The 25,065-nt window shown below is 41.8% G+C and overlaps 1 protein-coding gene across 3 annotated transcripts in view; it reads right to left on the reverse strand.

Moving 5' to 3' along the window:
• The window catches only part of ISOC1 (isochorismatase domain containing 1), a 223,530-nt gene that overhangs the window by 180,711 nt on the left and 17,754 nt on the right, over positions 1-25,065 (reverse strand). Inside the window, exon 5 of one of the 3 annotated variants that reach the window (XR_015724582.1) lies at positions 22,995-23,209. The exons of 1 other annotated variant lie outside the window; for it this stretch is intronic. Coding sequence is in view for 1 of the 2 variants with exons in the window: in XM_045794802.2 (XP_045650758.1) it covers positions 23,126-23,209 (84 nt within the window). In the remaining variant the exon portion in view is untranslated. Of the gene's footprint in view, positions 1-1,657; positions 23,210-25,065 lie in introns of those variants that run through there. One more of the 3 variants, XM_045794802.2, reaches the window with a different exon arrangement.

Here is a 25,065-nt window from a genome sequence, read left to right on the forward strand (position 1 = left end):
TCTGTCACTTTTAACTTCACTGTGAATAGGTGTGAGGTTAACTTGTCAACTCAAGTTAAACCTCTAAATGCTTCTGCCAAGATCATGAATTTTAATTACCCTCATGTTTATTTCAAGAATTCCTTTAAAAACAGGAAAAACTCTTGAGCGACTGGCAAGGCATCCATTGTGTTGCCCACAGAGTACAAGTTCAAGACCTATTTTATCTTCCCCATCCTGTGTCCAATGTAGCAAGGAATTCCATAGGTACAAAACTAGTTCCTTAAAACTAATTGGACAGGGCAAACAACTGAGGTTGCAAACAAGACTAGAAGCTGGTGGGGTGGGATCAGATACCTTCTCACCTCTCCAAGCAGGAGACGTCTGCTAAAAGAGGCGCACAAACGGAGTTTCAAACACAGGCTCCTTGGAGCTTTGGCCATCGCTCCAAATGGAATCAGTAGCGCTCTCTTGCTGTTTCCATGGAAGTTTGTACCTCCAGAGAGTCTTTCTTTTACCTCATACTTAGGTCTTCCTGTTTCTTCTACTAAATTGTAATCAGCTTTAGTTCAGGGATAATATTTAATTTTCTAACTCTTGCAGTCAATACAGTCCTTTTCACACAGGAGACAGTAAGTGTTCACTGAATAAAAAATGGTGGGTGATGGGACCCTGGCCTGAGGAGCTCCCCAGGCACCAAATGGTCCCACATTGCTTTTTTAAAAGGCTAATTCTTATCTTCTGCAGAGCAAAACAAAACAAAAAAATTGTTTTATGGTGAAAAGAAAAAAATAGCTTCAGCACCTTGCCTAGGAATCATAAGACACTCAACAACATAACAGCACTTCAATGTTCTAAAACTACGTGAAAGATGCCTGCCTCTCTCCACCTAAGAGCTTAGTCTGCATAGCTCGTTCCAAACACGTAATCACTGGTCGTATTCTGAAGGTACTTGTCCAAAATGTGTGCTCGTAACTCATTCTAGTTTTAAAAGACACATAAAGAGAGACTACAAAATGTACATAGACAAGTGTTATGTTTAATCACAATTTAAATGAAGGTAACTTTAAAATGTAGGTATTAGAAATTAAATTATATATGTTTTTACTCTCTATCAACAAAATCCCAGGCATTGGGTTGACTTGCTCAGGTATATAAGAGCATATATTCTCTCAATAAATTCACATTTGTGGGGACACCTGGGTGGCTCGGTCAGTTGAGCATCTGACTCTTGATTTCGGCTGGGGTCATGATCTCAGGGTCATGATCTCAGGGTCGTGAGATAGAGCCCTGAGAGGGGCTCCTCTCTGGCTCTGTGCCTGCCGAGTCAGCTTGGCAGTCTCTCCCTCTGCCTCTCCCCCCTCCCCCCACTTGCACTCACTGTCTCTCTAAAAAATAAAAAAAAAAGTTGGAATTTGCTTTACCCAAAGTCAAGAAAACATTTAAATGACCTTCCCAGTTTCCTTGCCTTTAAGAGGTAATGAGAAACTAAGTTCTTAAAGGAAAACCATTCCTTCTTAAAGTAGTTTTGATGAATTAATGAAGAAATTAAATGGTTTTGATAAATGTAACTTACCAGAAAGACAAATTATTTTAGAAATTAGTTAAACACGATCTTTTGCAGCTGGGGGAGCCAGGCAATGTAAAGAAACAGGGGCAGTAATATGTTTTCATGTTTTCAGAAGTCAATAACAAGTTTCTTTTTTTTTTTTAAGAGATTTTATTTATTTATTTGACAGAGAGAGAGCGCACAAGCAGGGGGAGAGGGAGAAGCAGGCTCCCCAGCTGAGCAAGGACCCCAACGCGGTACCTGATCCCAGGACCCTGAGATCGTGACCTGAGCCGAAGGCAGACACTTAACTGACTGAGCCACCCAAGTGTCCCTAGTAACAAGTTTCTATCCATAAGTCCTCTTATAAACTCAAAGTGGAGAAGGGGAAGACATTTTTATTATGAATAACCGGCATAAAGAAAAGTATTTTTAATGTTAAAAAACAAAACAAACACAGATAGGTTTTATCCCCAAGAGAAGTAGCATAAAGAAAAGGGCCTTGGCAGGAACCGTGTTAGATACGGTCTTGCTAAGTTTGCAGATGCCACAGTGAACGTGTCTGGACATTCAAGTGTCTAACTGATAAGGGAGTGCTTCAAACGTGATAGACACAGATACAGTCCAGCTGAGGTCAATTAGTGTGTATACTAATATATTTAGAGACAAAGAGCTCCAGGTTCAGAGCCCATCAAGAGTAGTAACCCAGGAGAGGGAGCATTTCCATGGCTCCCAGCACCTGAACCCAATACTGGACAGTGGTCATGGAAGTCATAAAGGAGACATGAGTAGAAGGAAAAGGGAGAACTCTCACTACAGAGCTTCCGATCTGGGCCTTACAAAATACACTGAAAAAGAAGAGGGTTATTTTATAAGCAGTAATATTGTAGTTTTTTTCATTATAGATTTTTTAAACCTAAAATAGTAACTGTTGAGAAAAATACTCAAGTTTTAGAGATAGGCATATATGTGTCCCTGTGAACTATTAAAGGAATCAGTCTATTTCAGCTCTTCGACTTATCTTCTGACACTGTCAGAAAGGACAATACCCAAGCCCTCCCACAATAGTGCTTTGTGTCTCTGCCAGAGAGAGAGCTCAGAGGGAAAAGATCATGTGATCCCCAATCCTGGAAAGACATAAAGCAAAGTTTAAAGGCTGTACCACTTCTTTGGTTAATAGCCTGTAAAAGTTTATGCAATTAATAAAAATGTTGATGTGTGATGCGAGCCCTTTCTTTATCCCTATATACACACATTTTATAGGTCAAAAAAAAAAGTAAGAAAAAAAAAATTCCCCAAGAGTCACCTTTCCTCTATCAACCCAGTGAAGTGAAAACATGTGCCACCTGTGTGTGAGTACCCAGATATAGGTCCTGCTGTTTCATGGTTATTTAATTATGCAGTGATCATCAAGTTCTCATTTAGTCAGAGCATTATAAAAAGCAATCATCATGAAATCAACACTGAGGCTAAGTTATACCAAGGGGCAGGATTTAGAAAAGTTACATTGCTGTTTTTCCTCTTTGCTGGCCCCTCAGCCTAGCATTCTGGATGGTGGTCAGGAATCACTCACCAGTGAGAATGATGAAGAATTTTCAAGATGTGTTGATGGAACATTGGAATATTCTCAGTTTACCGCGGCCTGCTGGCATTTTTCTCCGTCTGCTTACGGTCTTTATGACAAAGAAGGTTATTTTAAAATCAGAAGACAGTTTTAGAAACACCATGCAATGCAAACGAAGTCCTATTCAGAGGACTGTATGGAGTAGACAGCAGTCATAATCTTGATTGTGTCCTGGATGAGGCACAAATTAAGCAATTCTCCGGAAGTGGTGCATCGGGCAGCGCTGGGAGTCAAGCATGAAACCCAAGACTCTCAACTACTACTTTTAAGAAGCCCACACGCCTGAAAACACTGGCTACCAGCAGGTCACCAGAATGACAACTGTGGAGACATGTAACGAACGAGCAGCCCGAGATGGGCAGCGGAAGCCAGGACAGAAGGGGAGCCCCTTGATGCCGGTGCAAGCGCCTGGCACGGACGCTTGCCTCTCCTCCTCCTTCCCGCGACAGTCGAGGAACACGAAAATGAATGATCGTGTACGCGTGGACAGTTGTGGCTGGTCACCGGGACCTCAGAGACTACCGATTTCCTGCAGCTGTCAAAGTACATGGCAATAGGCTAAGGAAAATAAAGTCCACGAGGAAGCTAAAATGGATGAAAGGGGCAGCTGGTGGCTCAGCCGTGAAGCGTCTGCCTTCGGCTCAGGTCATGATCCCAGGAGCCTGGGATTGAGTCCCACATCCGGCTCCTTGCTCAGCGTGGAAACTTCTCCCTCTGACGGCCGCCTCCCCCTGCTTGTGCCCTCTCTCTCTCTCTCTCTCTCTGACAAATAAATAAATAAAAATCTTTTTTAAAAAATTAAAAAAATAAAAAACAAACAAAATGGAGATGAAAGTCAAACTCCCCAGCGGAACCCCAGACTAGCCTAAGCTCAGTGCATGCAGCAAAGAGTGCAGGAAAGAGCAAAATAAAACACAAGTTGTCGCTTGGTGTCTTTCTATAGAGCAAATACGCCACCAAGTACACACAGCTTACCTCCCTCTTTCATCCCAAGCAAGACTCTTTAAGCTTCTTGTAAAGATCTGTACAAAGCTGCCTGGAAAAAGCTATCGTCCTTTTGTGGATGTGGATACCCCAGAAGAAGTCTTCATTTACAAGGCAATTCTCTGGCTCTGACCACACAACCTGTTAGTCAACAAGACTTACTCAGAGCAAAAAAGACAGACGGACATTACACTCAGGCTTCTCAGTCAGCGAAGAGTCCTGATGAGTAAAGCACATGTACATACAGAACAGAAACCCATGCCGATCCTTGCTATCATCACGGGGTTTTTTTTCTTAAGATTTTATTATTTTTAAATAATCTCTACACCTAACGTGGAGCTTGAACTCACAACACCAAGATCAAGAGGCACATGCTCTCCAGCGGCCCCAGTTTTTGTTTTTTGGGGGTTTTTTGGTTTGTTTGGGGTTTTTTAAAAGATTTTATTATCACAGGGGAAAAAAAATTTATTATCACCGATTTTTAAAGTTGAGCCAACAGCCACTGATTATGGGCCATATGCAGACACCCAGCAACAAAGAAGAGTAAGAAAAACAAAAGTGAGCTTGATAACAAATAACTCAACAATGAAGAGATTTCTGAAAAATGTAATAAGCTGCCCAGATTCTGATTTATCTTAGCATAGATTGCACCTTACAACTGAAATCTGTTCATCAGACCTAGAATTGAAATGGTCCAAACTGGAATAGTAATCAACGCACTCCAAAATGACCGCCTTCCAACGAGAATGTCACGACTGAAGTCCATAAATAGAAATGACTGAAAGTTTGGACAGATTTAGCTATTTCTTTAAGAAAAATCAAGGGTTTTAAATAACATTTTTCCCTTTTTTTTTTTACACCAAATTCAAAGGGAATTACACCACGCTCTGATTTTTGAGTAGAGTAACAGAAAGTAAAATTCACCTGGCTTGTATGCTTAGAACATAAGAAATGGAATCTTAGCACGTACGGAAATGTTGCAGTTGAGTATACGTGACAATAATGTCCAGTACTTATTGCTTTTCTATCCTTAGCTTCAATCCACAGACAAGGCATAGAAGGTTGTGTGGATAGCAAAAAGAAAATGTGTCTGTGTTAAGTATTTATATTAATTTCTTAAGAATTTGGGGCATTTATTGTCTATTGCTCTGTAACAGAATCTCTCAGCTCTTAGAGGCCAGTCACAGGCCTTAACCATTTGATGTTCCCCTAACACAGGGTTTACTTTTTCAAATCCACCATGAAAATCTCCCTTCTGTCTCATAGAGCAAAAGCAGTCACAGGACAGACTGTGCCATCACCTTCATTGCTGTCCCCTTATATTCACGAGTCCTGCCCTCACTCAAGGCAAAGAGATTATACACAGTACATATACGAGGGGGTAGGAACCTTGGGGTCATCTTATAACTCTGTCAACCACACGTACCAGGGGGCACCTGGGTGGCTCAGTCAGTGAAGCATCTGTCTTCGGCTCAGGTCATGATCTCGGGGTCCTGGGATCAAGCCCTACACTGGGCTCCCTGGTTAGCGGGAAGCCTGCTTCTTCCTCTCCCTCTGCCCTGCTCCCCCTGCTTGTGCTCTCTCTCTCTGTCAAATAAATAAATAAATAAATAAATAAATAAATAAATAAATAAATAAAATCTTAAAAACAAAAAGAAAGTGTACCAGTTCAATGTAATGACTAGTTTCTAAAGAATCAAGTAAGAACAACAACAAAAAGAACTTGACTGTAGGCAGACCCGCCAAACACTGCCTAAACCAACGAAGGCAGCTAACATCACCAGGGAGTTCACAGGCAGGTCTTGTGTCCCCAATAATGACATGATGTGGACATTTCACTCTAGTGGTATTCTTCTTCACGTCTCCTAATTCCAGTGTAATCCTGAGGAAAACCATGGTACATTCTCCTCAACACTGAACAGCACTCAAAACCGTCAAGGTCTTTGAAAACAAGGAAAAATGGGCCAACGGCACAGACCATAGGAAAATAAGGAAACACGAGGAGTCAGTTCAATGGTAGTAACCTGTCCTGGAAGCTCAAACAGGAAAGGGACCAAAGCACAGACATCACTGTCATACAAATAAAGTCTGGTGTTTAGTTAATAGAAATGTACCGATGTTGCATTCTCATTTGCGACAAGTAGACAATGATAGTGTAAGACATCAAGAGTAGTGAGAACTGTACAGTCTTTGCAATGGTTCCGTAAAACTAAAACTCAAAATTCGTTCAAATAAAAAATTTGATGTGAGTCACTGGTGTTTACAAATGACATAGTAGAGAGGCAAGGGAAACTGCTTAAAGCGGACTCAAGATATGGGTAAGAATATTAAGTTAGAAATAGAATCAACAGAAAGGATAGCCATCAGTTAGGGAGGAAGGTAAACAGGGTCGGTGGGTCCAGTTAAGTGCATGTACAAGGTGTTATCCGTAGTCATTTGTAGAGGGATGGAACTGCTTTGGAAATCAGTCTGGCAGTTTCTACGACACCTCTGTGAATGGACTACTTAAGACCTAGTAATTCCATTCACACTAACCTACCTCACGGAAATCTGTGACTTTGTTCACTAAAAAGATACACAATGATTATCTGCAGCAACCCTATTCATCACAACCCGAAGCAGAAACCACACAAATGTCCACTGATATTAGAGTGGATAAAAAATGTTATCAACTTCAAAAACAGACAAAACTCATCTATTGCATGAGAAGTCCGAACCGAATTGACTTTCAAAGGGAGGGAGGAGGGAGGAGTGCGCCTCCAGAACGGGTAATGCCGTGTTTCGTGATTTGCTGGTCACAGCAGTTCGGTCACTCTGCCACTTCATTTAGATGCTCAGGTACGATATGCCTACTTTTCTCGACAAAAAAAGTTACCAAAAAAAGTTGTTTGATTTTTTTAAGGGGTTGGGGTTTAGGAAATGGGGTGGGAAAGAAAGGAGCAGGCATGTTATTGTTTTAACAGACATGTTCAACTATTTCATTTTTCAAATCTGCCTTTTAAAATTTGCATTTTAGGGGCGCCTGGGTGGCACAGCGGTTAAGCGTCTGCCTTCAGCTCAGGGCGTGATCCCGGAGTTATGGGATCAAGCCCCACATCAGGCTTCTCCGCTAGGAGCCTGCTTCTTCCTCTCCCACTCCCCCTGCTTGTGTTCCCTCTCTCGCTGGCTGTCTCTATCTCTGTCAAATAAATAAATAAAATCTTAAAATAAAAAATAAAAATAAAATAAAATAAAATTTGCATTTTAAGCAGAGGCAAAGGATTATCTGATTTACCTTTGTATCTCCAGCATAAAACAGGCTGCCTCCCGGAGAGTAGGTACTCAATGAACATACAGGGGATGAGGGCGTGAATGCAGGAAAGAGTAAGTAGCAACTTCAGAGCTACAGGAAACGGCAAATCAAGAGCTCTGGGAACATCAAGCGGTCTCCACAGAGAACCAAATATCGTAGGCATACCTAATTCACCTGGAAAATAAACACCCATTTGTATTTGACTTAAAGACATGAAGGGAACCATTACACACCTGTTAAAATGACCCGAAACCCAAAACACAGACATCATCGCAGGGGGCCAAGGACGTAGGCATCCGCACGAACTCTCACTCACTGCTGGTAGGGGATGGGGATGGCGAGAGCCACTCTGGCAAACAGTTTACCAGTTTTTCACAAAACTAAACATATTCTCATGTATGATCCAGCAAATGCACTTTTTATAGTCACCGTCAGGAGCTGAAAATTCATGTTTACCCCAAAACTGCACGTGGATGTTTATAGCAGCTTTATTCATAATCGCCAGAACTTGGAAGCAGCCGCGGGTCCTTCAGTAGGTGAACGAATAAAAACTGTCATTACCAGACAATACGATGTTATTTGGTGCTTAAAAAGAAAAAGGAAAAAGCTATCCTGGCCTGTTTAGACATGGAGGAAACTTCAACGCTTATTACTACATACACGAAGCTGATCTGAAAAGCCAGGGACACACACTGTAGGATGCCGACTCTACTACAATCTGGAAAAGGCAAAATTATGCAAACAAAAACCACAGTGTGGTCAATGTGCAGGGAGGAGGCAGGGGTGAGGGCGGGCAATAATGAGGCAGACCACAGATGGTTTTCAGGGCTGAGAAAATATTCTGTAGGATACTGTAATGGGGGACCTACATAACTTTTGTCCAAAGCCAGAGAATGTAGAACACCGAGAGGGATCCCTAAGCTGTACGACGGACTTTTGGGAATGATAATGCACGTAGGTTCATCCTGGATAAAAAGTAAGTAAATCGATACCATCCCGGCGAGTGAGGTTGGCAACAGGGAAGAGGCATGCGTGAGTGTGGGCAGGGGGTCTTCTGTGGGAAATCTCGATCTCCAGCTCGATTTTGTTGTAAACCAAAAACTGCTCTAAAAAAATCACGTCTTGAATAACTTTTGTAGGCAATAGGGCAAAAAAGGGTACGAAGGAAGACTTAGGAAAGGCAGTAAAGCTGAAGATGACAGAATCAACGAGTCTAAAGTACTTGGATTTTACAAAGCAAGCAGGCTTAAACCTCATCCTGTGATATTTAGGGATTAAAAAACTCCTGAGATACATAAGGTCAGACAATGGAACGAGTTATCAAAGGTAACTTCTCTCCAGGACCTTTGAAAGAATACAACTTCTTTGCCTTCAGGGGTTTAAAAGTGGCTCTATTTTCTTGAGCAAATGGGCCATGGAGACTCTATTTTGTGTGTAAGCCTGTCTCAGACCTGTGCCATTTGGCTTAAAAACCGAAAAAACTCTACTTGCTGGCATTTTGCTGACTGTATCCTCAAACACTCTGTGTCACACTGTTGGTTCGCTCACTGTTCCCCATACACTGAGGTTAAGGAGAGACCAAAGAAAGAGTCTGACCATCCCAGATGGACAGATGGCAGTTCTAATAAGCAAGGGGGAGTAACAAGGCTTACCTTGGGCAGCTCCAAGATGAGGAGGCACCCATATCCGCAAGCCCAAATCTTAATAGTTTGTATGTATGCGTGTATCTACGTGTGTGTATATATGTAATACACACACACACAGTCACGTATACCATCAGGGTCTCAATACCTTACTCTCTCAAGGTTACACCCTTGCAAGGGCTCCAACTATGACAACAGGGCTGGAACTCCATACCAAGGACAGGGAGGGGACGAGGGGCTTCCGGTTGCCCAGATCCAGCTGTGGAGTCAATCATGCTGTCTCGATGACCTCTTCCAACATGTACTTGCTATTCCCAAAGCTGGGCTGTTGGCAGTCTGGACTGAAAATTTCCATCGTTATTCACATGTTTCCATCAGAGCTCACCTCATTCTGCCAACTGTGAATGGCTCCTACGACCTGGCTGATTGTACATTCTTGATCTTTGGTAGAAATGCCACCTTGTCCATTGTGCAAATGTCCCATGTACAGCTATCCCAGAAATCTATTTACTTTCTACTGATTACTTTATCAATGAACACAGTTTATTTTAGTAATAAAGGCTCGGGAAGGGAGGGTTTGGCCCCTGGGTGTGAAAGTGTGGACAAGTCCACTCATCTCCCTAAACCCTGGTTTCCTCAACAGTAAAACCAAAGTATTAACTCAACACTCTGCTTCTTAGTCTAAATGCCATGGATGCATTTTCATTTTCAAGGGTGAAACAGCATCTGTTCTGGTACATACGGCTGGGAATCACAAGGGAACTAGCTCCACCCATACTATTCAAGTAAACCAGTTCCCAAGCACGGTTATGAAAGCATGTCTGTTCTGCCTCATGGTGGTTCCAACTCTTCATCGTTTGGAAGCAAAATTTCAGTGTCTTTTCTCCCTTCCCAAGTCCTCTCGCTACATCTGGAAATTTCTTCCCGCAGTGAGATCTGTGGTTCTACACAGTATCTTTTGGATGAAAAGAGAAAGTTTCGCATGAAGGTGAGAATTAGCCTCACTTAACAACTTAGTACCTTTGAACACTCTGGTTTTTGAACTTCAGCCCTCACTTTGCAAACTTTCCTTTTCATGCTACTAAGCCATTATTTTAAATTTTGAAAATCATGTCAACTTACCTATTTTTTTGTTCCCATGTAAACCCCCCCGATGGACAGTTTCAGATTACAGTCACAAACTATAACATCCATTTAAAAATAAATCCAGAATGGTAAAGCCTATTAATTTTAGCTACTAGGAATGTATGTGTTTGTTTTTATCCTTTTTCCCCCCCTACTTGATGGGTCTAGTTAGGTAACTCTCCTCAAGTTTCACAATCAAATGGAAGTTCATTATTTCCAAAAGATTAAAAGGGAAAACAAAAAAGCATTGCCAATAAAAGCAACTGTATCTATAATTCTGGTAGAGATCTAGGAAAAATGAATATTCACAAGAGGCAACACCACAATGAATAAAAAACAAAGTGCTTTTACTCCTACAAAATAGAGGTCCTTGGGTCAGTCACTTCTCTAACCCTCAGTGTCCCCATCTATTAAATGGGTATTATTAAATTCCATCCACACAGAGTTGCTGAGGGGTTAAAACATTAGCTCTGAACTACCAACATCCTGTTACAGTCTATAGACTTCTAAGGGCTGTTAAGCCTAAGTATTATACACTTAAGAGCTGGGATGAGAATCAGTAAGTTTTGCTCCCAGTTACTTAAAGCCAATTCTCCGACCCATCTGGGCCCTCAATCCTCCATCTGTGAAAGAGGGTGCTCTATTAGACAATGTGATTTCTCCATCAACTGTGGAATTTTAGAACTGAGTAATTGTGAGCTGGGTAAATTTATGATTTGATGAGTATTTCAGTCTGGGGGAAACGAATGTCCTGGTCTCACAGAGCCTGCTACGGACAAGACTTAACCCAGTGTACTTTCCACTCGGCCATCTTACAGTCTGTAGATACCTAACACTTCCTGAATCAATCAACAAACACCCAGTGAGGGCCTACTTCAAGCCAGGCAACACATTAAGCTCCGAATTAACAAGTTTAAATTAGGTTTAAAAACAATTTACATTAAAAAAAAAAAGTGGCCTATCTCTTCCATCACCCTCTCATCTATAGACTCTGAAAACGAAACAAAAACAAAACCCTTTCAAGACTAAAAATCGCTAATGACACGTCAGTGCCCCTATATCTGATGCGTTGACAAAACACATCTGTACTGTTTCATTCGCAAGTACAGCTGTTTTCTTGATCTTTTAACTGTAGCACATTGTTTCAACATGATAGGTACTTTACGACGGCATTGTCCCCAGTCTCCAAGATACAAGACAACACATACCAGTCTTGCACAGTCTAGTCAGTTCATGCAAAAGCCATTACTTGAAAGTAATTTCCATTTTTACAGCAATGCATGTATAGGAAATATGGGTAAACATTCATGCATACGTTATCCATTCATAAGATTTCCTGGAGATGCATTTTCCTGTGTTTCTTTTGTTTTGGGAAACTGTCAAAGGAAAACAGACGTAACAAACATTTATTCTGAGGCACGTTGTAATTCTGTGACTAGGAAGATATTTTTGTGACAACCATAGTATCACAATACTGAGGAAGAAATGTCAAAGGTCAGGGGGGTGTCACAGGGGGAAAGAATCATCTTAAGGATTTTCATCTCAGAGAAAACCCCAAAGCCGCCACCACTGTTTTCTGAACTCTCTTCCATGTTCAACATCCTTCCTGAACAGCGTCATACGAAATGTCAAAATTCACAGGAAGAAGTAAAACATTTGCTTCTACTTGGAAGTTACTATTCGCAGCTGAGATAGGCTGGTGTGGGCGCCTGTGGGAGCAGGAGACTCCTGATCTCGGGGTCCTGAGTTCGGGCCCCCTGTCAGGTGTAGAGCTTACTTTAAAAAAAAAAAAAAAGACAAGCAGGTTTGAGCTCCCATAGCAAAGAACTGGTAGCCCTGTTTCCAGCAGAAGGTGGTAAGAGCAACACTTCAGCGGGTAACCTGCAAGCAGAGGTAAGGGAGCACCTAAATGTACTTCATAGGTTTTGTCCAGTGTCAGGTCATGACCACACATGAAGCATCATCACTTAAGTAGATTTAAAAATATACCTTAAACTGGCAGCAAAAGACCCACAGGATTCACACACATTCAGGAATCCCTAAACTCTACGTGAGGGTTTGATTTTCATGTGTTCATTCCGATGCTGAAGCCAATGGAAATGTGTTCTGCTCACAGGAAAGCGAAAAGTCCCCTTTTGCTGTGAAACTTCCAACTGGAAAACATTCTCCTAGAACTAGGTGTCCACTTCTCAGGTTAGTATCTGCCCCCACAAGGTATCTGGAAGACTCTACAGCCTGCAAGGGGCCTGCCCCTTGAGCACGGCCGGCTCTAGTTTGAGACACCACAACTAAATAGGAAAGCCTGCAAAGAAAACCACCGTTGGTGCTCAAGGTGACTTGGCCCCTTCCTTGGAGAGGAAAGCAGAGCTCCTCAAGCCGACCCGTAAGAAACACCCGGCATTGAATTGTGCAGACTTCGGAAGCCGCCGCGAGCCAGGCTGGAGGCAGAGAAGCTTGGAGACAATTTCACCCCTTCACGTTTCCTCGTACAGATGCTTCAAGCCCCTGGGGTGCTTATTCTCCGTGTTGTTATGATGTACCACTGCCATCAGAACCACTTCAGACAGCCTGATAAAAATCAAGGCTTGGCCCAATTCCAAGCGTACAGAATCACCATTTCTTGGGCCTGAAAATCTGCTTTACACAAACCACCGCAGGTCATTCCGATACCCAGACCAACAACGACCACTTGGGGAGAACGGGTCATTAGGCAACCACGAGCCACCCGCCCCTGAAGAAACCCATTTCTTCCTCCCCACCGCCCAGAAGCAGCAGTGTCAATTCAGAGTGGTAGAAAGGTCAGGCTCAGCGCGGGGTTCTTTCGGGATCCAGGGTCATCCGGGATCAAAGAAAGCCTCTTCACAGGTGTTCTCACTCCCCAAATGCTCCCAATGTTTCCTTGTCAGGAGACATTTGGAAAAATGATGTTCGGAAAGTCTATTAGTAGCTCGACAGGATGATGGCTGTACATAAAAAAAGTGAAGAGACAGGCATACATTTTTGTACACAGCCGGGGGCTTACAATACGTAACATGTCCAAACTCTTCACGGGACCTGGCGGAGAACCATCTTAGTCCAACGGTCTCAGCCTGATGATACTTAAAAAGAACAGATGTTCATCTTTTTGAGAGAGTAAGCTAAATAGCCTGATTTCTGATCATGTAAGAAAACACATACTCTGGAGAAAATATGGTAAATAATGAAAACCATATGGAATAAAATAGAAGACACTAAATATCGGCCTCAACTAGAATGTAATCGCTAAAAGCAGGGATTTTGGCTCGAGGCAATGCTGTATAGACAGCACTTTGGCAATAGTCAAATTGGCTATTCAGTAAATATTTGTTCAATGGGACTCAAAAGTCAAGGATAACTAATGTCTATTTTGACAAATTTCCTCTCAACCATTTATATCCATCCTTGTTTCTTCCCTAATAAACAACAGGAATGAGAAGTTGTTCTTTGAACTTCAAGAACATGTATTAATATGAACGTGTATTTTTTATTTGACCATCTGCTCTCTGCAAAGTTTGTACCAATTTACACTCAAAACTGTAGGAGATCGCCATTCTCTTTGTTTGCTTTTGGAAGTATTGTGAACAGTGGCCATTTCCTGCATCTTACTTGTAATTTTTGAGAATTACTGAATTTTTTCTTCATGCCATAGTCATTTGTATCATTTTTTGGTACATGCCTGATAATTTCCTATTTGCCTCAATTTCTAATGGAAAAGTCTTTACATAAGAAAGTTAAGTGTATTAAATTAAATGTTGTACAATTTTCCCCAGTTGTTTGCCTTTTAATATTACAGGGTTTTGTCCAATAAAAGATTTTAATTATGTTGTGGTCACATTCCTTGGTATTATATGACTTTTTTCAACCTTGAGATAAGCCTAAAGTAATTGAAGGTGTGTATCTGGTCATTCTATATGGCGGGGGCGGGGGGCGGATCATTAGTTTAAATGAGAGAAAAATACAGTTGCTGTGTAAGTTAATACATTTGATGAAAGAAAAACACGTTCTAAGCGTGAGTGTTTGGAATATTTTTTTCATCATATAGCCCTTAAATATATTTTATTATCACTCTTGCTTCCATAAGATTAATTCAGGTACACTTAGAAAATGACCACTTTGTGGTCTGAGTGGTGTGTGTTTCAAGTCCACTTTGTGCAGACATATTCTCAGTCTCCCTTCTGCGTCCTTCTGCTTCAGATGAACTCACACCCAGTCGTCTTTGTCAGCTAACTTCCTAAGTGTGATTCCTGACAGGAAACACACACTCTGTTTAGAGGCTATATACACCACCTTGTTTTTCCCTGAACTTGCCAGCTAACCTCCATTTGTCCTTATTGTAAGGTGGACAAAATCAGCCATCTTGAGAAGGCAACTACATTGATTTAAAATTCTTTTTTAAAGGACAAAAGTTACGTAACACTGTGAACTCTACTGGAATTAAAACAATAAAAATGGGGGCGGTGAAATGAACTATGGAAAAATAAAGGACAAGCCATCAGCTCATCTTGCCTTTAAGATGACCTAGAGACGCCTGGGTGGCTCATTCGGTTAAGCGCCTGACTCTTGGTTCTCTTAGGTCCTGATCTCACAGATGTGGGGTCGGGCCTCCCGTGGGCTCCACACTCAGTGTGGTGTCAGCTTCAGATTCTTTCCCCCCTCCTTCTGCCCCTCCCCCCAAATAAATATTTTAAAAAATTAAGATTTAAATGACCTAGAAAGTAGGTCCAATGGTGAAAATGTACTTCTGTTTTACTATTTAAAGTGAAATGATACATACAAACTTACTTGTCATAAAACTTAAACAATTAGAGTATACGCCTCAATTTGGTATAGAAAGGTTTTGTGCTTGTTTTTAACAATCTGGGGCCATAGAACTACACAAAAAATTCACTGTGGAAAAATACATTAGATTATGGCTTTGCCAATAGTCTTTATCTCATTAAATTAGGTTTCCTAGCATTTCCTGTACTGATCTAATTTCTAGTTCTACTACAAAAGAAAAACTCTAACACTTCCAAAAACCTGAAAGAAATTAGTTTCACTAATGTTTTGAGTGAAAGACTAAGCTTTTATCATATATGGTATTACAGATTACTTAGCACAATTATGGTTAAGTTTCACTGCTGCACTCTTAAATGAAGTAGACTTTCCCTTAAGAACATTTAAGTAATTTCATTTCTTATTAGCGCCTTTTGATCAGAATTCACCTCACAGGTGGTAAAACACAAAAATCAAAGTTGGAGATAAGACGGAGCTGAGAGGAGGAGTAATGATCCCTGTCCAGTCCATGGTTAGTCACATTTCTGACTAGTTATTTCTAATAAAAGGAGTAAACAATCAGAATGGACAACACTACCAAACCCAACAATTAGAGCTGACTGGCTCGACACTCGCAGACCAATGCAGTTCTCCTGCGTTTGTTCCTTTTCTACCCGCTGAGTGACTCTTTTAGGCATCACTGCATTCACAGTGCAGAGGAGACACAGAATACAAATACTCATCACACTTAGGCATTCAAAAACAACACAAATGAGTAGGTTAAACGCCTCTCAGGAATTTGCATCAAACAGTGTAGGATTCTAATTAGCTAAAAATACTAAGCATACTAATTCAAAAATACTTTTCCAATTTAGCAATTCACATTAATAAATAATGAATCCCTTTTTTTTCCTATCTTGATGCAGGTTTTCTCTATCTGAAGCTACGAGGCCTTAAAAGCTTTGCTTGCCAAATAAACACTAGCCCCTCAAAGCTGCAGGGGAATCTCAGAGGCTTTGATGGGGACTGGTGAGGCAAACAGGGAAGCCCACTGATCCTCAATCTCATCCATGAAAGATGGAGGGAACTTCTCTTGTTGCATTTACTGGAAAATTCTTCGATTTCTAATTAAGCATTCAGGCTCTCTCAATGTAGCTCACTATAGAGGTTTATTAATATTATCACAAAAGATACATGCCTTTCCACAAACAAGAACAGACAACCAGGGGGAAAAATAGCTAGGAATCTGTTACTAAAAGACAATCCAAAAAAGTACTGTTGGAGATACCACAGTAAAGAGGAGATTCACGATTTTCATTTTCTTCAAGAGGTTTCCAGGTGATCTGATTCATTTTTATAAAATGAAAGTTGAGCCACCTCCAGAACGTAAGCTCCACAAAGCCGGGGACTCTTCCTTTCCTATACATAAAGGTGTCTCTGGAACATGAAAAAACGTAACCTAAGAGTCCAACTACTCTGGATGAAGGCCACGTTGAAAGCCTTATTTCCACAGTGTGCCCCAAGGGGGCGTCATAGAGCTGGTGCAGGCAATTTGAGACTAAGGATTCAAGAATGCTTGTACTGTGATACGGATCTTTCCAGACCTCTGAACAGCCAGAGCATCTGAGTGTGTTGCCTCTCCTGGAAAAATGTTATCAGTTTACCCCAAAGTGTCTTACAGCCGTTAGCTTTTCATTTCTATTCCTCTATGATACAAAGACTGTAAAACACTGTGGTGCCTGAGCAAGATAAATGAGCCTGTTACTCAAAAGGAACAGGTGTGACCTTTTTGGTCCCTGTGACCAAAGAACCTTCAAGTACATTGGATTGCAGGCTCATCCACACGCATTAGCTTTCCCGCACGCCCCACAAGGCTGAATAAACTGAACTGCTCAGCTAAAATGATTAATTTGTCTGGGGGGAAAACAGAACTTCGTCTACACATTAATAAGGATCATCTGGCTCCTCAGGGCTACCTCTTGCTTATGGTGAGCCATGGCATCTGCAGAAACAAAGGTAATTATTTTTCTTATTTTATGTGATTAGAGGGCATACAACTAGTTCATTTAAAAAACTGTTTTCATTTGGGTCTAAGTTAAAGGAGAGGCAAGTTCCTTGATGCACAGTGTTTAAAGTATCCTCTGTCAAGAGAAGACATTCTGCCCGGTTCGATTAGGCTCTGAGAGATAGACTTGATGCTGTGTTAATTGCATCGTAAACATTTTATGGAGTCTGGTAAGTAACACAAAATCCTATCTTCTTTTTTACAGCTGAACAGTGATATAATTTGTTTTATTCCAGGTCATCTCCAAGTGCCCTCAGGTAAGACACCTGGCTGATGGAGTCATTCCCGTACCGTATTATGGGCCTGTACGCGACTGCAGATTTGAGACTGATTCTTCTCTCTACCCCATCAGAATCATCTTTTTGGGTTCTCTGTGAAAGCACAGTAAACGTGCCTGCTTCTACTCCTACTTATTTTTAACAATTTGCCATATACACAGATGAAAAGCGACAGAGTGAAGGGCTGCCTGTTTACAAACTAAGGCAGAACAGGATGAAATATGTAACCAAGGATCATTTTTTAAAGTACATGCACACAGAATATTAAGTTTTTAGAAGAAAATGCCATAACTAAAAGACTAACTCTTCAATCCACCTCAAGAGGGGCAAGTGAAGAGGTAATTAGTGTAAGTAATTACATCGCAGTCACACCTAGATGGAACAGCTAATAGTTCTGGTGACATGTAAAATTCTCGTCTCTTTCTGAGGTATCACAGGACGACAACGTGAACAAAACTGAACGAAGGCAGTGATCTTTGACCCTGGCAGTACATTACCCTCACTTTGAAAGTTTTTAAAATACTGATGCCCAGGACTTAACCACTGAATGATTCAATTAGAATCTCCCACGACAGGCTACGCACATGGGTCCATTTTTACTCCTTGGGGATCTAACGTGGAGCCATGGGTAAGAACCACGTGCTAAGGATTAAAGATGATGCCCAGTGATTCTCCAACTCCCACCCACAGGGGAATCACCCAGGAAGCAAAGGGGCAGGGCTTGCGACTCTGCATTTGCCACAGGCACAATGGTGACGATCTGAGGGGCACACCGAATAGCCAAGTCTTCAAGCCCTTGTTCTTAAACTTGGCTGCACAGTGCAAATTACCTGGGGAGTTAATGCTCCCACAGTATCTGGGTCCTCCCAGGGAAATTCTGACTTCCTTCACGGGGCGCATGCTCTGGGGATGGGGCGTTAAGAACTCACCAGGTGATTCTAATAGGCCACAAATTCTGAGGCCATGGCCTTAGCTTACGTGGAGCGACAGAGCAAAGACTAACTAGGAAACCAGGAATGAAGAGTAAGAGTAGCACCATGCTGAAGTGACGGGTTGCACATACAGGTCTCAGGGCCAATGGGCCAACATCTGAAAAGTCATGCTTCTCTGTTGTACGGGATTTGGAAGTTCTGCCACCGCCGGGCCTGCATTCCCCCGTGGTAGCGAGCAGGTGGGCCCCGCAGAGTCGGCCCCTTTACACGGCGAATGCACTTTCCCACGCGCCAGCCGGCCTGCCCCATTCCCTTCATTTGGATTCCCTGCCTCGCCCTGTGAGCGGTCGAGTTTGAGAACTTTGGGTTCAGCAAAGCCTACTGCACACCGACTCCAGGGCGCTTGGCTCAACGAGCAAGTCCCAGCAGAGCTCGCTTTACCCCAGAGTGACTGTACACAAAATGAAAAATGAGCTCTTCAGTCTTTTGACACTGTGTATGCACTGACAAGCTGTCCTTCCCCGTACGTGGTCTTTAGGAATATTCAAGGCCACACACAGTTAGGGGCGAAGCCCATGAAACAGGTCATGCATTCCATCCCCGGGCTCCAGGTTCTTACCCTCTATGTATAAGGAAAATAACCCTGTCAGGGTTTTGAGAATTAGACCTAGAGCCACTACTGAAGACTCCTAATAAGTGTCCAATCGATGTCAAGCTGCTTTTTCCCATTTTGTATCTCTGCCCTCCCCTCGTGCACAGAAGCTGGGTAGGCCCTGTGCACGCTGTGAGCTTGCTGCAAAATTTCCTATTCAAGTAAAGGCCAGAAAATATTTTATAAAATCAAAACGAACTAATCGACCACTAAGCACTAACGAAATTAAAATGAGAACAGGGTTTGGACTTACAAAGCTCTAATCCGTCTGGGGAGACTCGGTCATCTGGCACTCCCTAATGGTGTCCTGCATGTCATCTTTGTACGGACCACGCCGTGTGGCCTTTGTTTCATCGACTGCCAGACCGAGTCCCTTCAGAAAGAATTGCTCTCTCTTCTCTCAACTCACCCCAGTGGGGAGGCTTTCACCAGGTATGTAATCATTAAAGCAGTACTCAAAGAATGAACAAATAAACCCACATATACTCATTCCAGAGAACTCTTGGTAGCTGAAGGGGGCTGGCATTATTTTTCTTAGCTGTTAAAATACTTCAGAATCTCGGCTGTCAGTCTGTCAGTGACCGTTGTTGGAGAATGTTAATAGAAAGAAACCCCTATGCACCTGGACTTCACGTTTTCTACATCCCAATTTGCTAAAACTGTTAAAATTTGGATTGTACGTATACCATCAATAAGGATAGGATTGTTCATTTTTCCAGAACTGTGTTTCATTATTTTGCGAGTTAGTATGGATTAAAATCATTGAACGCTTTCCCACATACCTTTCATTTTTATCTTTATTAGCTCTTTCAGTAAGGACAAGTGTTCAAGAGGTAAGGAGGAGATGCTAAACCTACTTCCAGATGTTTCGAACCACCAAGCTGTCCAGGACTATTCAGCAAAAGTGCTGTATTCACAGAATCTATTCCTGTCATTTGATTTCAAATAAACACCTATTAAATGCATTTCAAAAAAGCAAGCAATGAACTCATCCGTTTGTTCTTGAAAAACAATTTTCCAACAATGCAGTCACTCTAAAATTTCTGTAAGCTAGTTCAGACATTCCATAAAGATGACCGTTTTTAAATGCTCCTAACACGCTTACGCCTTACCCAATCACTGCATTTTTTATGATTATCCAAAGAAAAAGAAAATGAGGTAGTATTTCTTAGTCATGTATTTATAATTGTGTTTGCAGTTCCTAAGACATATTTCTCTTGAAATTACAAAGGGCATCCCTGATTGAACGATCACAATGATTCATTTTCTCTTCTAAAAATCCATTTAACACATGAGGACTATCAGCCGTGCTATGTTTGCACTGCTTGGTTATGTGAAAATTCCGAGGCCTTTTTCTCATTTTTTCGCCTTAGGCAACCTGTGTTATTTTAAATGAAGGTGTTCAGAAAATTCTAACACCTAGTAAGTAGATGAAGGGGTAGACACTTTTTGGCATCTCACCCAACTCCACTTCCTGTGTGAGGGAACCCACACAGCTCTCGGGAAGTCCTGCTGAGGGCCATCCCCAGGGAGCGAGCTAGCCCACGAACCGGAACCCTGCCAGACTCTGCCCGTCCACCTGCGGGCAGGTACAGTCCCTCTTGGGCTCCATCCACGCGAGGCCCCTACAGGTCTGGCTGAATACGCCATGTCTTTAAGGCCCTGAACGCTTCTACCCAGGCCATTTCTCAATGTTGTCTAGGCAGCTGGTCACCTAGAGACAGGACCTTGAGAGCTCCTTTTGGATGAAGGGCAGCCTTGCTTACCGCTTGCTCTAAACGCTCAGTGTGTACCGAGGGCAGGCCTTCCAGCTAGCACGCGCTTCATCGCCCCTGTACATGCCTTAGCTTCTAAGTACAGTAACATCAAATCCAAAGCCCAGCAACGGCTTTAGCTTGAAAAGTCATGTTTACAATTTAACTTAGCAAATGATTTGGTTAGAATTATTCAGAATACGGAGATTGGTCAATACGGCAAACAAAAACGCTCAAGGACTCTAGTATGTGGGTGTTCCCATTACTCATCATTCCAATAAATTCTTATGCTATTTTTGGTCCTTGTCATTCAGGTCTCGAGAGACTTTCTATTTCACTGACCTTCAAGCCAACTAAAATATTCAAGTGTTTAAGAGACAGCTTCAGTCTTAGGTAAGTATATTTTGTTACTGAAATAAGCAGAAATTAATTTGTCAAAGGCAATGAGTATTCACCATAGGTAAGCTATGTACCTCTGAAAGTTTTGAACACATAGGTTGGCTGAGTCGAGAAAACGATTTCCAGCTTAGGAAACTGCATTTTGGAATGCAAATCTAAAGCAATTTAATGAACGTTTCAAGGAAGTTTAAAGAGAGCTAGAGAGTTGACATTTAGTGAAATTCTTATGTTTCTCAAGGAGCTCTCTAAAGAAATTAAATATTTAAAGTAAAAAGTGAAGCCTTCAAAACAAAAATCAAGCTATTTATAGCAAATCTCAGAGTGCAGAGCAGTTTATCTACACAAAGAAAAAACTCGGGCCTAAAGAACTCCCCTTGGCCACCCATGCTTCAAGCGTCATTATGGCTTGCTCTCAGGTTTCCCTAGTGCCGAGAGGAGGGTGACTGGCTCACAGGAGATCAGGAGGGAGCACTGCAGAAAGGTTACTGCACGGTCTCTAAATTCCAGATTCAAACGTGCAGTCAGAATTTCAGTCTCACCACTTCCAAGGAGCTCGACGACCTTGGGCAAGTTACTTATTCACTCAGGTCTTCATTTACATAATAGCGTTATGAGGACTCAGATCCCATGAAGTACTTTGGCACCTGGCTCATTTCCTAAGATGACGGGCACTCAAACAAATGTTCAATTAAATATTCACTTTCAAAATCCGAAGCATAGGATTTACAACTGCAATGAACCTTACTCATGATGCAGTGTGGGCCGAGCTCTCCGTTGTGCAGATGAGAAATTTGCTCCAGGTGCCAGAGCTAATAAGAACGAGGCCAGGTGTGCCATCTCCATGCATTACATAAGCAGGGGCTACTTGGCCAGTAAGAAAATCTCCCGTTCTTCTTTCCTGCCAACTCCGTTCACCAACAACCCAACCACTGTTTTGTTTTTTTTTTTTGTTTTTTTTAATTTGAACAGAAAATTAGGTGAGACCCATCCACACACAGTGGTGTATTGAAACCGTGCTATCTGCAGGAATAAATTGCTGAAATACAATATTGACATCGTAAGATGCTTATTTCTGCCAAATTCACTAAAATAATAAAGCTCTTACTTATTGGCAAACGAACAATACAACCAAGAAGCTACTAACGTTTGGGTGGCAGCCAACAGTCTTCACTTGTGTTCTTCGTAGGTATCATGCATTCGTTCTAGGGTCTTAATTTCTTACAAAAATTAAAAAACTCCACATTTCCAACTTGTAATTTACAAAGCAGTCTACATTTTCAGTTGAGGCTGCCAAAGAGGGTATTCTGAAAGCACAGGCATTTTCTAAAAGCCCAATCCAAGCCGCATGTATTCAATATACGTCAACAATGAGTACTTGTGTATTAACTCTACATTCTGAGACACATTCCCTTTCATTTCTTGTATTTAGTGCCTCAAGTGGGAGGAACAATTTAACAAGGAAGCAGCTGCAAGAACAATGAACAAATCTAAAGCCTAGTGACTTTTAGAGTTCTGTAGTAAAATATACCGTGCAACTAACAATTATATCAAGAAATCCAGCCTCGTATGACAGGTGTGCCCTAAGTTGCCTCTTTGCTGCTTTGAAAAATACAAAAAGCCAAAAGGACAAGGAAAAATGCAGTATTCACATAATAGACTATAGGACATACATTTTCCCTCCCTGCCCCACTTTTCCGGAAACAAATTAATAAGAGCTCATTGGGATGTAAGCTACAGACATTATTTTATTCACTTGACAGCACCCCACTTATTTCCTTCCTCCTTTTCTTCATATAAACATGATTACAACTTTAAAAAAAAAAATAAAAGCAAAATATATTAGTTTCCCATTGCTGTGTAACCAATTTTCAGAAGCGTAGTGACTTCAAACCATTTACCTCCCAGTTCTGCAGGTAGAAATCCAGGTACATCAGGGTTGCATTACCTGCTCAGGAACTCTCCAGGCAGAAATCAAGATGTCAGCCAGACCCCGTTCTCCTCTGCGGCTTCTGGAGAATATTCTTCCAAACTCTACCCATGTTGTTTGCTGAATTCGGCTCTTTGTGCTTGGACAACTTAGGTCCTCGTTTCTTTGCCAGCTACCTGCATTTGGAGGCTTGCAATCTCCTCCCTCTTCAAAGTCAGCAGCAGAGCCTCCCCCTGCCAAGGAGTAGGGGATACCCTCTCACACTCAGGATCTCTTTGCTCCGGAAGAGCCGAGTCCCTTTTAAAATCTCCCCTCATTAGATACAAGCCACCACACCAGTGCACTGATTGGAAACTTGAAACACCTGAGCAAAACCCCTTTCTCGCTACACTGACATGGGGGGTTTAATTGCCCACCTAGCAGCAGGAGCCTGGGAGTGTTCCCACACCACAGTGGGAACTCTGGGGGCCAGTTAGGAGTTTTGTTTCCCAAGGCCAGCAAATCAGGATTATAGTCTATCAAACAGGAATCACTAGGTTATTTTTACTGCGCCAGCACTTTGGATTTTAATCTCTTCTAAAAATACACACTTTCTTGCTATCTGTTCAGACCTAACTGATAAAAGCAACGTGGGAACAATTCTAAAAGCCAACTGCAATTTTTTAAGAAATCCATTTCCATGTCATCTAAGTAATTGGTAATTCTCATTATGGTAGCCTAGTGATTTTTACATTCTTTTTAATCAAAGGTTAGTCGTTGACAATTAGGCCCCGTGGAGGATTAAGGAAGCATTAATGATGTGCGAATATCGATTTGTAGTTATTTGACAATGAAAATAATTTCTATATTACCAGCCATCCTCCCGAATTACTTAGAAAGCCGTCCAGAGAGAAATAAGACTAGATGGAAGACAGCAGGCCCGGGGAGAGCTACGAGCCCGGGGACGATCCCATTGGCTTTGCTCTTGTCAACGGCTGTGCTATTTTGTACTGGAACACGCTGCCTTTTCATTGTTTCCTCCTTCCCTTCTGACCATCTTCACAGCATGAGCCACCGATGTCAGGAAAGCAAGACAATGTGTTAAGAAACCTGGTCCTCATTTTGCTACACCTTTATATGGGCATGGGCATGTTTAGAAAAGGTGTTTATCTCTGGGTCTCATGGGCCACATTTGAAACATAAAACCACGTTAGAATTTTAGAGCTGAAACGCACCTTTTGAGATCATGATCTTTCAAGTTCCAGTCAGCTCGAGTCATATTTACCCAAACATCAACTTGTCAAAAGGGAAAATATTCCAGTTAGAGAAATGTGATATTTAAATGTTTATTAACAGGGTATTTGGTTTCCTGCTTGGAGTAAGTTATCACTTTTATTACTTTTCATTTTAAAGTTCTGCACGTGTTTTTACATTTCGATAAATGAAGCATCTCAGTCCTGTTCCTAACCCCTCAACACTGGACTGGTCTTCTGCTTCAGTGCTCAACTTCTTTATTTCCATCAGTTAAAAAAATAATGTTATCCTGCAAAATTGTAGGCACCTCCCAACTCAAAACCTAATGTATTAAAATCAATTCAGTCTTCTCATAAGAACAAGGCCTTGTCACCTTGTTTTGCATGATCTGTGAAAAAGAAGGGAGAAACCAGAAGTCCTAATTATACTCTTCTGAACTCTGGTAGAGTGACATTCCTGAACTTTTGACATAACCTACTTCGATTTACATTCGCTGAGAGGTTAGGATATATCTGACTCTGTACCAGACCAGAAGTTCCCTAGGAGAATCTTTTTGTCCTCAGCACATAGCACCATGCTGAGATCTTTCCAGAATGAGTACAGAAACTGCACATCTCCTGCTTTCAAAGAGCTGACAGTCTACTGGGAAAGATGGGTTCTAGCCCAGGGATACCCACTTCAGGTTTCTAACCTACAAAACTGTAAGATATTCACTTTGTGCTGTGTTGAGCCACTAAGTTTACGGTAATTTCTTACGGTAGGCATAAGAAGCTAACCTGGGGGTCAGGGAATGGGTTTTAGCTCTGACAACGCTTTTATTTCATGAGAAACGAAGGACATGGATGCAGGTGAGGGA

The sequence above is a fragment of the Ursus americanus genome, chromosome 5 (assembly GCF_024610735.1).
Source record: "Ursus americanus isolate L20-20 chromosome 5, mUrsAme1.1.p, whole genome shotgun sequence".
NCBI classification, from domain to species: domain Eukaryota; kingdom Metazoa; phylum Chordata; class Mammalia; order Carnivora; family Ursidae; genus Ursus; species Ursus americanus.